Source organism: Hippocampus comes, unplaced genomic scaffold (assembly GCF_001891065.2).
Source record: "Hippocampus comes isolate QL1 unplaced genomic scaffold, H_comes_QL1_v1.1 scaffold36, whole genome shotgun sequence".
NCBI lineage: Eukaryota > Metazoa > Chordata > Actinopteri > Syngnathiformes > Syngnathidae > Hippocampus > Hippocampus comes.
The window spans coordinates 1,020,707-1,036,466 of record NW_017805695.1 but is presented as its reverse complement, the minus strand read 5'-3'; the positions used below and the strand labels follow the sequence as shown (position 1 = coordinate 1,036,466).

At 43.4% G+C, this 15,760-nt stretch overlaps 1 protein-coding gene across 2 annotated transcripts; it reads right to left on the bottom strand.

The window, feature by feature from the left end:
* Positions 1-3,708: 3,708 nt before the first annotated feature.
* kcnk18 (potassium channel, subfamily K, member 18) lies at positions 3,709-14,551 on the bottom strand. Of its 2 annotated transcripts, XM_019881876.1 has the most exons (6): positions 14,448-14,551; positions 14,208-14,276; positions 13,723-14,058; positions 13,395-13,541; positions 7,531-9,804; positions 3,709-4,194 (listed from the first exon to the last, which is right to left on the bottom strand). In XM_019881876.1, the coding sequence occupies exons 2-5, from the start codon at positions 14,245-14,247 to the stop codon at positions 8,963-8,965; spliced, it is 1,365 nt and encodes a 454-aa protein (XP_019737435.1). In that variant the 5' UTR covers positions 14,248-14,276; positions 14,448-14,551; the 3' UTR covers positions 3,709-4,194; positions 7,531-8,962. The 2 variants fall into 2 exon arrangements, with proteins under 2 accessions (XP_019737435.1, XP_019737436.1); XM_019881877.1 differs by lacking the exon at positions 14,208-14,276.
* Between the last annotated feature and the right edge of the window lie 1,209 nt (positions 14,552-15,760).

The window sequence follows — 15,760 nt, the reverse complement described above, 5'->3', positions numbered from 1 at the left end:
GTAACAGTTGAATCAATGCTCCTAAATCACAGCTACAATCATTTGTTTGAATCATTAAACTGTGCGACTTCAGCACCAAACAATATAGTGAATGACAAATTTAAAGACTTCACTTTTATAAATTGTGCTCTCACTTGTCTTTCCTGTTATTGCACTGCCATCGCGTGTTAGTGGGATGTCATTGCAACTAGTCTCGAAAACGTGCACATTTTAATGTAGTTCATCACATTCATCACAATTACATGCGCATCACTACTTAGGAGAAAACAGAAATGTGGTATAAAAGAACCTTCAACAGAAGGACTTGATCAGCTCTCTCCCCAAAAAGCACTTTTTGCTACGTACTGTGGTGATGCCAGGTTGCATATATCAATTTTAGCGGCGAGTGTCGTTTCTTTTTCTTGGGACTGCTTGGGAAAACGTGAAAAGTAAATTCAAAATTCAGGCTCAAGATTGTCATTGTAACGAAAAAGTCCTCTACGGTAATTCAATACATGAAGAAAACACCACACTTGTTTTGGTTATTCTTACTTTAAGAATGAAAGGTCAACAGGTGTACAATGTACAATCTGCAAGTTCTCTGAGGAGATGCAGTCAGCTCTTCTTTTAAATAAAGCTACCATGAGAGGGTGGCAGGGTGGAACAGTGGGCAACTGGTTAGCAAGGTGGGAGTGCAGATGGTTGTTTGTGTATGTGTGCCCTGCGATTGTCTGGCAACCAGTTCAGGGTGTTCCCCGCTTACTGCTTGAAGACAGCTGGGATAGGCTCCAGCATGCCCGCAATCCTCGCGAGGATAAACGGATTAGAAAATGGATGGATGGAGAGGGTGGGAAAAGGCCAACAGTGATAACCATCCAAGGCTACATTTACACCATGTTACTGGCAGCTCCTTTGGCCCGAAACCACTGCGCCGTGGGATTTTGGCCATTTTTTTCTCTGTATTCAAGTCCCGCTAACTTTTCTCACGGCCGATCACGATCTCCGTGAGAGGGGTGGGGAAGGAGATGACTGCTGGATCCCGTTTGGACTCAACGCTATTGAAATTGTAAACACTGCCACCTGTTGTTCAAGTGGACACATGACACGCAGTGCCATATCCGATTCAATGAAATATGAAACGCAGTGCCATATTCGATTCCGTGTTGTTATAATATATATCAATGCACAGAGTACAGACAACCAAATGCAGTCAGCGTCTTCACAGAAATGCAAATAGAGCAGAGAGCACAGACTGTGTATATCAAATGAAGCAGATTATAAATAAAATGGTACATAAGATATTGTTAAAAAAATCAGGTGCCACGGTGGATGAATGGTTCGCACGTCCTTTTCACAGTTCTGAGGTTCGTGGTTTCATATCCAGGCTCCGGCCTTCCTGTGTGGCGTTTCCATGTTCTCCCCAAACTGGACTCCAGTTTCCTCCCACATTTCAAAAATATGCATGGTGACTGAGAACTGCAAACTGTCCTGGGTGTGAATTGTCGATTTGTGCCCTGTGATTGGCTGACGACCAGTTCAGGGTGGACCCCACCTCTCGCCGACAGTTAGCTGGGATGTGCTCCTGTGCTGGAGCACGCACAGGAGCACCCTCGACCAGGGACGTACTGGAGTCGAAACTCTGCCCGGGATTTTGAGATGGAGAGGCCTCCAGCGCGTGCGACCAAAGGCACACAGAGAAACAATTAAAAAACAAAGTAAAAATGTTTGAACATCCAGCATTTGACACTCTGACTTTGATTTAAGGTAAGTATTATACCCTTTTGCACTTATTGTCAGAGGTGAGCATTCCGTCAGTACTGACGGGAGGTCTGTCAGTCCGTCACTGACGGCACCCGTTATGGTAGCGATTGATGAATGATGGGAAACCAGAAAAAAGAAATGAAGGACTTAGTACTGACTGAAGTGGGTCTTCATTCGTCAATGTAATCGATTGACCAATCACTAACCGGGCTAAGTACCACTTAGTCCGTCCAGCACTGACAGACGCCCATTTTTGACGACTGACAGAAACACTGAGTTTCTTTGCAGGGGTTTCTTCGAAAGGACTGCATTGATAATAAATGTGTGAGTGAGTATTCTTGTTTTCAACAGGGACTCTGCGAGGACATGGTTGGCCGGTTGTGATTGGCTAAGGAGGCAGGACCAGATGGTGTCACTTCACTTTGCTATGTCTAATATTTATGTGTGTGTATTTATTTGCATATAAACCTTTACGGTGATTTACCACCAGTTCAGGGTGTACCCCGCCTACTGCCTGAAGATGGATGGGATGGGATCCAGCACGCTCGCAGCGCTTGTGAGGATAAACGGATTAGACAGTGGATGGATGGATAAACCTTTATCGTTGAGGTTTTCTCTTATATCTTGGTGAAATCATTTTGATTCAAGACTACCCTGTTTGTTTGTTCACAGGGCTGAATTGAATACGAGCAGGTTTGCTTCCACTGATGACAGTGAACCCTCATTTATCACGAGGGTTATATTCAAAAAAGAAACCACGATAGGCGAAATCCGTGAATTGGTCAGCGTAAAGTTTTTCTTCCAAGTTGAGAAAGACTAGATGAGTCGAGCAATATACAGCAGCCTTTATTGTCAGACGTCCATCGCTGATGAAAACTATTTTTGGGTGAAAAAATATTGACAAAAATATAAAATTACACAGTATACAATAGACATGCATGCATCTCAACGACATAAAACGCACATTAGTCATGGCCACATACTGTTTCGCCTTCTCAACAGGAATTTAGGAGTAATTAGAAGAAATTGAAGCTCTTGCTGTATGCATCTCATGCTTTCATCTCTTTCCCCACACTGACCCGACTCCTAATAAGTACCGGTACTTCCTGCCACTCAATGGAAACCTCAAATATAACAGCAGGGGGCACAATAACCCCAATAAGTGTGGAGTCTTTACCATCATGTAGAAAGATCCATTATTCTAATGTTACCGGAACTTAGAATCACGAGAGTTAGTCAGCTTTATATGTACAATTATTATACAATACTGCACTGTAGAAACAAACCCAAGATCAAAACATGTTTTTGTTGCAAACGTAAATTTGGTAAGCTGTACAGAGACGAGGCACAGAGACTGTTGACATTGGTCTACAGTCCGTTTGCCACTCAGGATGTAGAACACAATACACTACAGAAAAATCAGTGAAACAGCAAAGTGCAGTGAAACTGCGTTAAAGCGAGGGTTTACTGTAGATTGGAAATTATTTGCGCTTCCTGCACAGTACGTGGCGTTATACACCAAAGCGCTGTAATCCGCCAATGGGTCAAGAAGAAGAAGAAGCAGAAGCACACAACACAACAATCATTTATAGAAAAAGAGTGGATGTGCAAGATACTTGCATTGGATTTTACCCTTGGTCACAATGCACAACTGGATTCTGGTTAAGCTAAGCCCTTTTAAACTATAAATTCAAACCTTTTCGCCTTTTAGGGGTTAACATAACTGCAGGCAGTCACCAATTAAATAGATTGGCAAATAAGTGTATGTGAAATGTATGTGTGAGAGAAGCTCTTTTACCATCTTAATCACATAGGATTTTTCATCTGTTATTCAATGACGTGGGTTTTTTTGGGGGTAGGGGCGGGGGGTGATAATAGACACAGTGAATGACCGGTGAAATTCACTGACAGAAGCGATAAATAACATGATGGATTGACCGACTGATGAGTACAGATTGGTTCAGCTTGAAATAAATATGACGGACTGACTATGACGGATGGGTGCCCAGGCCACTGACGGATGATGAATGACGGACTGACAAATTTTTGAAAATTACCCACCTCTGGTTACAAGTACATACCGTACTTCATTTCTTGCACTTATTTTGTTTTTCAAAACATGTTTAACTGAGGCAGAGTTGCGACCAATTCAAACAATTATGCAGTCTTTCAACCCCTTTGAAGGACATACTATAAAATAGCCTAAAATGGACACTTACTCCTCATTCAATGATTCTCAGCATTGATGATTTGCTATTTTGGTACAATGAGGTGCCATGGCTGCCAGAAGGTATGCAATATTACAGTGTTATGAAGAATGGAAACTAACAACTTCATTGTTCCTGAGGACTGCCAACCCACCAGGCAATGAAATAAGGTGCACGGATGAAGCTTCTGGTTGAAGGCAGTGCGCTGGGACAGAATAGCACCGACTCCTGAATCTGAAGCATCCACCTGTACAATGAAAGGCAATTCAAGGTTAGGATGAAGAACAGATGAAACAGTAAACAGCTGTTTTGAATGCACAAACCCAGTTTTGACTTCTGGGATTAAAAAAAAAAAAAAAATCTTGATAGATGTAAGCCTAAGCGTGGGTTCAACTTTGTTGCAGATATTACAGATAAAACACCTGTAGAAATTCGATGACACCCAGGAACCTCTGCAAATTGTCACTTGATGGCGGAGTGAGCCAACTGACCACAAGATGGATTTTGGTTGGATCTTTTAAACCTGACACCTGGTTGTGGAATTGAATGGGTGTGAAATGAAACTTTTTCTGCTTGAATAAACAATCTGTTTTCGAGAAGGTACTTAAGCACAAGAAGAATCTGCTGGTGGTGTCGATGAATATTGCAGGAAAAGTAATACTGTTGTCAAGATACATGAAGCAGAGCTGGTCAAACCATCCATCAATGCACTTATTTCTGCTCATCCGAGATCGGCTCTCGGGGGGGGAGCAGCTTTAGCAGGGAAGCCCAGACATCCCTTTCCCCAGCCACTTCATCAAGCTCTTCCGAGGGAATACCAAGACGTTTCCAGTCCAGCCGTAAGAGTCTTCCCTAGTGTGTCCTGCATTGTCCCCGAGGCTTTCTCCCAGTGGGACATTCCTGGAACACCTCGACAGGGAGTCATCCATGATGCATCACAAGTAGATGGTCAAGCCACCTCATCTGGGGCTCCTCTCGATGTGGACAAGCAGTGGTTCTACTCTGAAACTCTCTCGGCTGACTGAGCTTCTCACCCTGTCCTTAAGGAAGAGACCAGAGACCCTTCTGAGGAAACTAATTTCAGCTGCTTGAACCCGTGATTTTGTTCTTTCGGTCTTGACCCACAGCTCATGACGATAGATGATGGTAGGAACATAAACCAACCAGTAAATCGAGAGCTTCGTTTTTCGGCTCAGCTCCCTCTTCACCACGACAGATTGATACAGAGTTCATGTCACAGCAGATGTTTCCATGATCTGACTGTCATCTTCCCCTCAATCGGGCACAAGACCCCAAGATGCTTGTACTCTTCTTCCTGGGCTAAGATCTTACCCCAACCTGAAGAGGGCACACCACCTTTTTCTGTCTGAGGACCATGGTCTCAGATTGGGTGGTGCTTATTTTCGTCCCAACCCCTTCACACTCAGCTGCGAACTGCTCCAGTGCGAGTTGGAGATCATGGCTTGCTGGGGCCAACAGTACCACATCGTCTGCAAAAATCAGATATCCTATCTCTTGGCTGAATTTGTACATTTTGTCCATAACGGGCACTCGAAATTAATCCAACTTGCTAGCGGTAATGCGGACCAAACTCTGACATCACTCATACCAGGACCGCACAGCCCATATCAGTAACCCATACGCACCCACCACAGAACCCCCAGAGGGAAACCTGACATCACTCATACCAGGACCGCACAGCCCATATACATATAGGTCAAATACTTTCTCCAAGTCCACAAAATACATGTTGACTGGCTGGGCAAATTCCCATGCACCCTCGAGGACCCTGCTGCGGGTGTAAACCTGGTCCACTGTTCCATGGCCAGGACGATAACTGCACTGCTCCTCGGAAATCTGAGATTTGACTTCCCAATGGACCCTCTTTAGTTAGAACACACCCTCCGCCACCAAGAGGGGCAATCACCACCCCTGTCTGCCAATCTAAAGGCACCGTCGTCATTTTCCACACGATTTTGTGGAGGCATTCCAACTCGAACAGCCCCACAACTGTGACTTAAAGCCCAGAGGTAGGAGAGCCCGTGTCACAATGTTCCCAGTTGAGGTCAGCAGCACCCCATCTCCACTATAGTTATAATGGTGTACTGCATCCCCCTCCTGAGATGCCGAATCGTGGACCCAAATTTCCTTGAAGACGTCTGGATGTTTTTTCCCACGGTCTCACCGAATTCCTCCAGAGGGCCGAAGGCCAAAAAGGTCCGATAGGACTCCTTCAGCTGGACAACACCTCTTACTGCTGGTGTCCACCAATGGGTTTGGGGTTGCCCCCACAATAGGCCCCGACCATCTCATGGGCACAGCTTTGTCAATTGACAGAATTGACAATGTACCGTGCCTCCTTGTCAATGGAGGCACGGTACATTGTCAATTCAATGTCTTACACCTCCCTCTGGATGTGGGTCAGATTTTGACAGGGGTGGGAGTAAAATGGTCTTCTGACAGGGATTCTACAATACCTTTAGGTCAGATCCAAGACACTACCAAGTGGTGATCAGTTGACCGTTCAGGCACCAATGGATGAGAGGGAGGATACCGCTCAACGGAGATAACAGGGCCGCCATACTACTTTAGACAAGAGCAAGCGACGAGTATAACCCAGCAATGACGACGGTTTGGGCCGTCTCGACATTCTGTTAAATTCCTGCTAGGTACTATTTCAACCCCATTTAAAAATCAGCAAATAAAGTGCTTTTGGTAGACCTAGCCACACCCAGAATGACTAACCTGAAGCGGCAGGAATTTTCTCATTTGGTCAGTCTGTGTTACCGACCATTCAGGCATCTATTTTGTGCGGAATGGATGATACAACCATTTACTAATGAGGAGAAATTCTCTCTCTCTCTCTCTCTCTCTCTCTCTCTCTCTCTCTCTCTCTCTCTCTCTCTCTCGTATGACAAAAAGTACCGACTTTAATATCCATCCCTAGTCTTGTCTAAAGTGGTTACCCAATAATTTCAAAACATGAGAATCAGTTTTTAGAGTAAAACTACAGTTTCTTGAGCCTAATAAGCAGACATTGAAGGGGTCTTTATCATGGAAAATTCCAAAAAGGAGTCATCTCCTCCTGAGTCTACCTATGTAGTTTTCTATTCTGGTCTTCAAATTGTGAAAAAAAGTCCTTAACCTAAAGCAGTGGTTCTTAACCTGGGTTCAATCGAACCCTAGGGGTTCGGTGAATCGGTCTCGGGTTCGACGGAGCCTCTGCCATGGAGGTTAAGACATACCCAACTCAACATGTCAATTAGTTATGACACGCCCGCTTGGCCATCACTGGCTGCAGGTGATCACATTACATTGCTTGTCCAATCAGTGCTGCGGGAAAATTAGTTCGCTCAGTAGTCAAAGTGTGACTGTCGTTTTTAAAAAAATGCATTTTTTATGTCTTGAATTTGTAAAAAGTCATATTTTTGTTTTTCACAAATGAAGGGTTCGGTGAATGTGCATATGAACTGGTTGGGTTCGGTACCTCGAACAAGGTTAAGAACCACTTCCCTTAAGATTGATTCACACATAGAGATGATGCTGAATGATATTCGGAGTACTCAAGATTGTGGCGACTTACCAGTGATTAGTGGCGTAATGCAGGGATGATTGTGACATTATATCGTTGGTAGCCATAGGAGTCATGGTTCTCATTGTCTGTGATGATCCAGACATATGCGATAGTGACAAGGTCGTGACCTCCTCAGCCTTGTGCATTCTGCTGTGGTAAGCCGTCCTCTGCCGAGCTGGAAAGGCTTCCTCCACTGTCATTGAAGGCCGACTCGGGTACGAAGACGTGAAGGTGATGGGGTCCAGGGTTGATCACAGGAGTATAGGACAGTCATACATGCTTCTGAAGATGCACTCAGTAAATCCACTGATTGATCCCATTCATATTCACAAAAACAGTTAGTGTCGAAACAAATAGTGACATTTATCAGCTCCTCAAGTATCATCTCAAGCAATCAGTTCAACTTTTATTTCTGGATTTAATCCTGGCTGAAAGTTGCTCCAAAGAGCTGTGTTATCAAATGAACAAATTGGAGTATTCAGCTACTGAAGGCTTCTCTGGTGAAAACTCAAGAAGCTGACTGATTACTTGCCTTTATTCGGGTGATCAAAAACTGCCACACCTCTACAATAAACGTGGGCAAGGAAGAATGTCTGGACAGCAGTTGCTTATCGCCATAGCCTGAAGCCTCAACTTGCAAATCCAACAAAGTTGCAGCATCCATGAATTTGTGAATCGGGGGGTTGTACTGACTCATGAGCTAGACAGATCCTTATGTAATTGTTTAGCATTTGTGAGGTCATTGGCCGGAGTATTCTGTTAGAATTGGCAAATGATCAAAGGATAGATCACTACAGAGACAAAGGGGCAACAATTACACGGGTTGTATTTAACCAAAAGAGTGAAAAGCAGAACAATCTAAGTAACGAAAATGAAAAACAATGACGGTTAAAAAAAGAAATGCAAATACAAAACAAAAGTGGATGGAGCTGCAGTGGGCGGAAGGTACAGGCTTAAATACAAAAAAATGAACTCTTACCGACATGACAGTGAAAAATAACACAAGTACATACGTACTAATACCAAAAGCAAACTATAAGTATGAGATGATATCCAACAAGTAACGAGCAAGACTAAACAAGAGCTATAGCAACAAGCAAAGCAGCCAGTAAGGCAATACTGGGGCAAATTCTTTCCGCTGAAGCCACATCTAAATACCATACGAGGCAAATGCTACCAGTTGCTTCAGGGAAAGCTCCGCCCACCAGCCCGCCAAAAGGATTGTGGAAACAGAACCTCGTCACCGGCAGGCAAACGCACAAAACATGTCAGATACTGTGTCAAGAGGCCCTTGAATATCACATTGGGTACTTGCTGTATGCCCCATCGTGATACATGCATACTTTTCGGGGTTTTTTTTTTCACTTTGCTCATGCTTCTAAATAAATTGGCATCCCAAAGCAGACTCTGGTACTTCCAGATAGTGTGATCCTTTTAAACATCAGCGAACCCTTGCGAGGTTGTTCTTATCTTCATTACCGTTTCCGATGCTTATGGACTTAATGCAGTGGCGGTAGAAGTTTACAAGCCGTGTCTGGCTCAGTTTAAATGCCATGGACATGATGGCCATGCCAGAAATGGTGAAGAGTGAAGTAAGCATGAAAAAATTGGGATGATGAGGGACAATGTCTCCAAACCCAATAGTGGTGAGTGTGATAAAACAGAAGTAGTAAGGGTCAAATCCCTTCATTTCTGTCTCCCACACTGGCAGAATCAAACCTCCAAGAAAAATGTAAGTAAACACGATGAAAAGAATAAGCACAAATGGTACATTTAGCGTTTCCATCGTATCTCCTATTTCTGTCAAGTCCCAAATGGCAAATCCTTTGGGCAATGGCGGCATTCGATTCAGTTCTGGGCAGGATAGGCTCCTGAGCAGGGGTCCCTTTCGCTGGAGCTTCTCTTTGGCAAGAATCTTCTCAAAGATTTCTCGATTTTTTTGGAACTGCATGGAATTGGACTTCACATTCACATGACTTTGCAACGCTTTCCGAATGGTGAGTCGTTCGTGAAGCGCAATATCATGGCTGAAAACAGTGGTACCATCCTCCAATGTCCGATGGTTCGACTGCCTTGCGTTCTTGTGAGCCCTGAGCTTGGACCAACTGTGTGAGTGCAGGACTTCGAGGAAGGCGTGAGCATGAACATATGCTTTGGTCAGCAGCTTAGCAAGGAAATCTCCAATATCAAGCATGACTAAAAGCATGAGCGGAATGCCCACCATAGCGTACAAGACACACGACACCTTACCAGGTAGGGTGACTGGATAGATGGCCCCATACCCTGCAAAGCACATGGAACAAAATGAACACAATCAGTGTTAAATGCACTTCACAAGAACACACAGTCAGAAGGAGTCATCTTGCATCATGCCAATTCAAGGCCTCACACAGCAGAGCATCAACGAGCTGGGCTGGGAACTGCTCCCCCCATGCCCTTTACAGCCCAGACCTTGCCCCTTCAGACTTTCCCCTGTTTGGTCCCTGAAAAATCATTCACGAGAGGTACGAAGTATTGAAAGTGACGATAAAGTCAAAAGTGTTGTGAGTGACTGGCTGAGGCATCAGTCCAAAGATTATTACGCTGAGGGTATATGGAAGATTGTGAGCAGATGGGAAAAGTATGTGACAGTGCTGGGAGACTACGATGAAAAATAAAAAAATAAGTAAGCTTCTATCTGTATTAGAAGCCATCATGTGGAAGAATGGAAGAATTTACCTTATTCATTGACTGACCCTTGTCAGTGTGTGTGTATATATATATATCTAATCTAATCTAAAACTGCCAACACCCCTGAATTTCTAACCCATACACACACACACACACACACACACACACACACACACACACACACACACACACACACACACAGACATACTAGGGCAGGTGCTGTGAAAGTGTAACTGGTGCAAACAGCTCCAAAGGTGATGTCAAGGGCAAAAGGGGTCCTTCATTATGTTTTTGTGCTCTGCTGAGTTGAACTGATGTGGCGATGTCTGCAAGAATGGGGCAAAGGAGTGGGTGATGATCTTTTCTGTAGAGTCACTGATTTTGTTCAGGGCCTTTTTATCCGCAGCTGTACAGCCTGCATACCACATTGAGATGCAGCATATGAGGATGCTCTATATGTCAAATGCCTCCAGCAACTTCCTTTTCCGCATGTTTCCTCTCGAGCACTCTGACAAAGTGAATCATCATTTGAGAAATGCTGACTTCAAGATTCCAATAAAGTGATTTCAAACATTCATTTTCATGTCGAGTCAATTATATACTTGAAACAGTGTACTGGAATGTTGTGCGTTGTGGCTTTGACCTCATGATGTTGCTTGTAAAGAGCTAAATTATGCCAAAGACAACCACACATTGGCCTTTTGTGGTGTGTAAAAGCATTCTCCTCTCCTGTTAAAGTTGCGGGCCATTAGCCATTAGCAGACTTAGGGTGTGCAGAGTTGGAGGAGTGGGGGATTCGGGGTGGGGCGGTCAATGAGGCTGCGGCCCCGGGTATCAACTTTGGACATCCGGATTAGCATCCAAAGGCCCAAGTACAGGATTTATTATTTATTATTATTATTATTTTTTTTTTATGGAGATTTACATACAAGAGCAACATCAACATTACACACCAATTCAAAGAGAATACTTTTTGATTGAGAGCATTTTAGTTATTTTTATTTCACAATATTAATGCCTGCCCGCCTACCATCATGTTGCTGTATAAGCCACTTCAGAAACAGCTTGCTGTATGATGCTATTTTGGTTTATACAACTGCAAACTATATAACAATAATACAAAGATTGGCACATTTAGGGCTCAATAATGACTGATTGTTAAATGTTTGTACTTTCTCTTCATTATTTTGTTAAAGTCAGTGAATTAGGTTTGCTGTTTTTGTTGATTTTTATGCAATGTCATTCCTTTGAATCTTCTGCCTTGCTCGCATCAGGACAAACACTGCTAATTGCAAATACACTCTTGTGAGACAAACACAAATATGGCACTCCCCCATATAGAGTATTGACATGAAATTCAATTGGCTCTACATGACAACATTTACTGAAAAAGCCATCCCTCCTATTGCCTTGATTAGGCTTGTCATGCTGTGGAGACCATCTGTCTCTTCTCAGATATTCCGATCATCCAAAAGCAGCTGCCTCTCATCTCTAATTTATGAGAGCTACTGGTTACAATTTTTTAGGAGGGGGGTGGGGGGATCACAGCTTGGTAGCAGAGCATTGCATTGCATAGTGTGTGCACTATTATTTACCGTATCTAATACTTGCGGATAGTCTCACACAGGATGCATTGCTTCTTAAATTGATTTCAGTACTGTAATAAAATGACTTTTGTATCAATAACTAACTCAAAGCCTTTCCTAACCTGGATTAGTATTCACTTCTGGTTTCATCACTTGGATTCCGTTGTGTTTCTCAGTCTTTAAAGGCAACTGTTGCCAAATGTTTCTGAACTTCTGGCAGTGTTTAAGGTGTCTACCACTTTGTCATTCACTTTTTCTTGCATTCGAATGCTTTGAATTTCTATTCTTACCAACTGGAAAAGTTTCAAAATATAAACATCAGCGTTCGATTACTGTCTGTGAACGAACTGTGTTAGATCTTGGCGACACTGTGTTGCACTTCATAGACCATCGCAATCCTTAGTTTTTCCCTAGTGAGTATCTCTAATCGTATATTTCAATCAAACAAACAAAAAGGCTTCAGACAGTCAATAAATAGGTGTGGGTCTTGAAAGAATAGAACAATGAGCGATCTCAAAATCTCTGAGGTATACCAATACATTCACATTAATAAGGTTAGTCGTGTTTTGTTAAAAGAGGTTGGACGCAGTTTTCTGTAGCTCAAAGCAGACATATGAGCCAGCCAAAACGACCACTTCAGACTGCATAGTAACTACATGACTGGGATACTTCATGCAAACAAGCTTCATGTCACATTATATCATAAAACTGCAATCAATCTTCAAAGTTTATGTGAACATCTGTACGTATGTCAACTTCAACTGCCCGCTGCAAATATTAAAAGGATTGGCCCCATTATTTTGAATATGATGAGCATAAAGGTTTCCTTGCCATGGGCGGTCACTAGACCTTCATGACAAAAACACTTATTGTCCATCCATCCATCCATCCATCCATCCATCCATCCATCCATCCATCCATCCATCCATCCATCCATTTCCTGATCCGCTTTATCCTCACAAGGGTCACGGGTGGTGCTGGAGCCCATCCCAGCCGTCTTTGGGCAGTAGGCGGGGTACACCCTGAACTGGTTGCCAGCCAATCGCAAGGCCAACATTGACGAACAATCATTTGCGCTCACACTCACACCTAGGGACAATTTCGAATGTTCCATTAACCTGCCATGCATGTTTTGAGAATGTGAGAGGAAACGGGAGTACCCAGAGAAAACTCACACAGGCACGGGGAGAACATGCAAACTCCACACAGGACGGCCGGAGATGGAATCGAACCCTACACCTCTGCTGACACACTATTGATCAGTCCAAAGGAGAGGATGTTACTTTTATTTTGTCATTAATAAATTATTGAGCAATCGAAAGTGTTTAAAACGGCGTGCTGTCTTTCATGCTGCTATGTTAATAGTAGACCAAACATGATGCTTTTGGGGTCTCGTGAAAAAAATGTGGATCTTGGAGATTTGAGGATGCCGCCCAATGCATGCGATATATTGTTGGCCAACTTCTATCGTACATGTGCAAACTGCATTGTTAACAATTTGGGAGGTTAGCAAATGAGATATACCGTAGTTGTCCTTGACCATACGTTCATAACTGATCATATTGGGCTGGTTAATCAATGCTTATTCATTTGTGAGGGAAATCACCGTGAACTCACCAACAGTCGTGAAGACTGTGCACACGAAGAACATGGAGCCAAAGAAGGTCCAGCTGTCAGGTTGTTGGAGCCATATGGTCTTAAAGCCATCGTTCATTTTATGCTCCACTTCGTCCACTATGTTTTGGTGGGTGTACGATGAGTTATCTACAGTTAAAATAAAAGGAGTTGACGTCACTTGGTTGTGGGGGATAACCTAATGTGCAAAGTCTTGATATGAACAGGAAAAGTTAGTTAACATGCAAAAGAAGGCACACTCCTTACAGTTAAGTGATATAATCTATGAAATGCATTCGAATGCCATTCCAGCATTATTTGTCAAACGTACTGGTGAGATTCTGGACATGCCGAATAATGTGTCCCAAGAAGCCATGGTATTCCTGTTTGGCAGGGGGTGCTCTCCCTTCAATGTATTGGAACAAAAGCGCGCCCAGCGCCGCGTAGCCGACCAGAGACACGCACAGCATGACATGAGGAAGGAGCTTCCAAAACCACACCAAGTTCGCCTTGAACTTGCCGATGGGGCTCATTGCTTGCTTGTCTGGCGTAGATCTCATTTTCTCGCTCCTCGATTGTTCTCTCCTTCTTCCGCTGTTGCAGAGCTCCGACAGTTGGCGCGGGAAGCACCCGTCCTGCCTCGATGCTTCACAAATGTGCTCTGGCTCTGTGTGCGCGCGCACACACACACACACGCACACACACACAAATAAACACACACACACACACACACACACACACACACACACATCATTCTACATGCAGATCACAAAGACGACCCTGACACCCCCACGGGAGCTCCACCATATACACTACCTAATTGTATTGCTGCCTGCGGTGCAGTTATGACAGACATGGTTGGACCACTTTGGAAATCAACCTCAGCTAAAAATCCAAAGTATATGAGAATAAACTGTTAAAAAAATCCCAGCATTGTAGACATTCAAAGATATCCACAATTTGATTCAGATTTACAATATTCATTGAGAAAGTATGGTAAATGCCAAATCATGCTCTAGCTTGTCATGTAATCAAAAGAAAGTATTGTATAAGCACCTTTTTCAGGGTGAGCACCGACATCTAGTGGGTTCCTCTTTGGCCATTCATGCACGTCCCCTCTGCCAAATTAGGTCTTTTGTGTAATCATGTGAACTAAAAAAAAAAAAAAAAAAAAAAAAAAAAAAGAAAATGTAGACATTTTGCAAATGTGAGACCACAGCTCAGCTAATTTGCAAGATGATGTCATCACATATTATTGTCAGTGTGCTGCAAAGAGGTGACATCAGTGTGAACGCTTAGGAAAAAATGATCTTCAAAGCTACTGTGTGACACGTCACGTTTACATCATTGTCTTAGTATATGTGTGCTATACCATTTTTTTTAAACAAAATGTCATGTTTATACTTTATAGCGTAGCCCCTGGTACTGTAAAAGCCGGTATGCGCCATAGTCTATTGCTAACTCAAACAGTAGTTGACTCATCATTTCAGAAACTATCTATCTATCTATCTATCTATCTATCTATCTATCTATCTATCTATCTATCTATCTATCTATCTATCTATCTATCTTTTAATTTATTTTCTGCAGTTTACGAATCGATTCGGGCTCCTGAGGGGTCCAGATTTGAATCAGGAAGCCTAGAAGAAACACATTCATGAGATTATATAGAGACAATATGATAATGAGAGGCGGTTAGGTACGCCTCTCATGCAAATCCCAGAAACAAAGAAAGTAACATGACATCTGACCCAGTGTGGCTGGAAGAAGATGGGGGGGTTGAGGTGAGACCAGACCACCCCTACCCACAGTTTGGTGTGATGGCAAGTTCCAGAACCCCCGCTGTGCATACATCCTGAGATAAGAGGTCTTCCCAGGGGGGCTTAACAGCAATCAGGGACCGACCCAAGGTGCGGGGGGGAACAACAGAAGACACTTGGGGGGCCGTTAATCAACCAAGGAGGAAGAAGATAAACTTTAACACTACATACGTTGTTTTAAGTGTGCAAACAGTTGTTCAGGAAAGAGACTGAGATCAATAGTACTCATAGTAAAGTTCAGTCCCTCAATAGTTGCAACACAGATACTTGAGATAACAGTTCCTCTTTTGATGTTGACATGTCCTCTGGAGGGGTCATAAAAGTAGTGGGGGTGAGGGGGTACCAAAGGTGATTGTAATCACAGTAAGCAGGAAATACCTTCAACAGCATTTTACATTGTTTCTTTCAAATCCAGCTAACAGAGAGGAATCATATCTTAACACCATCCATTTTCTGATTTGCTTTATCCTCACAAGGGTCGCAGGGCATGCTGGAGGCTATCCCAGCTGTCTTTGGGCAGTAGGCGGGGTGCACCCTGAACTGGTTGCC

Bases quoted from the DNA above. Each gene is read 5' to 3' on its own strand.
- kcnk18 (XM_019881876.1), bottom strand. From the start codon at position 14,247: ATGTCTGTCATAACTGCACCGCAGGCAGCAATACAATTAG. The intron at 13,542-13,722 runs GTACGTTTGACA...TTTTAACTGTAG, and splicing joins GCATGTCCAGAATCTCACCA to ATAACTCATCGTACACCCAC. The intron at 9,805-13,394 runs GTGAGTTCACGG...TGTGCTTTGCAG, and splicing joins CACAGTCTTCACGACTGTTG to GGTATGGGGCCATCTATCCA.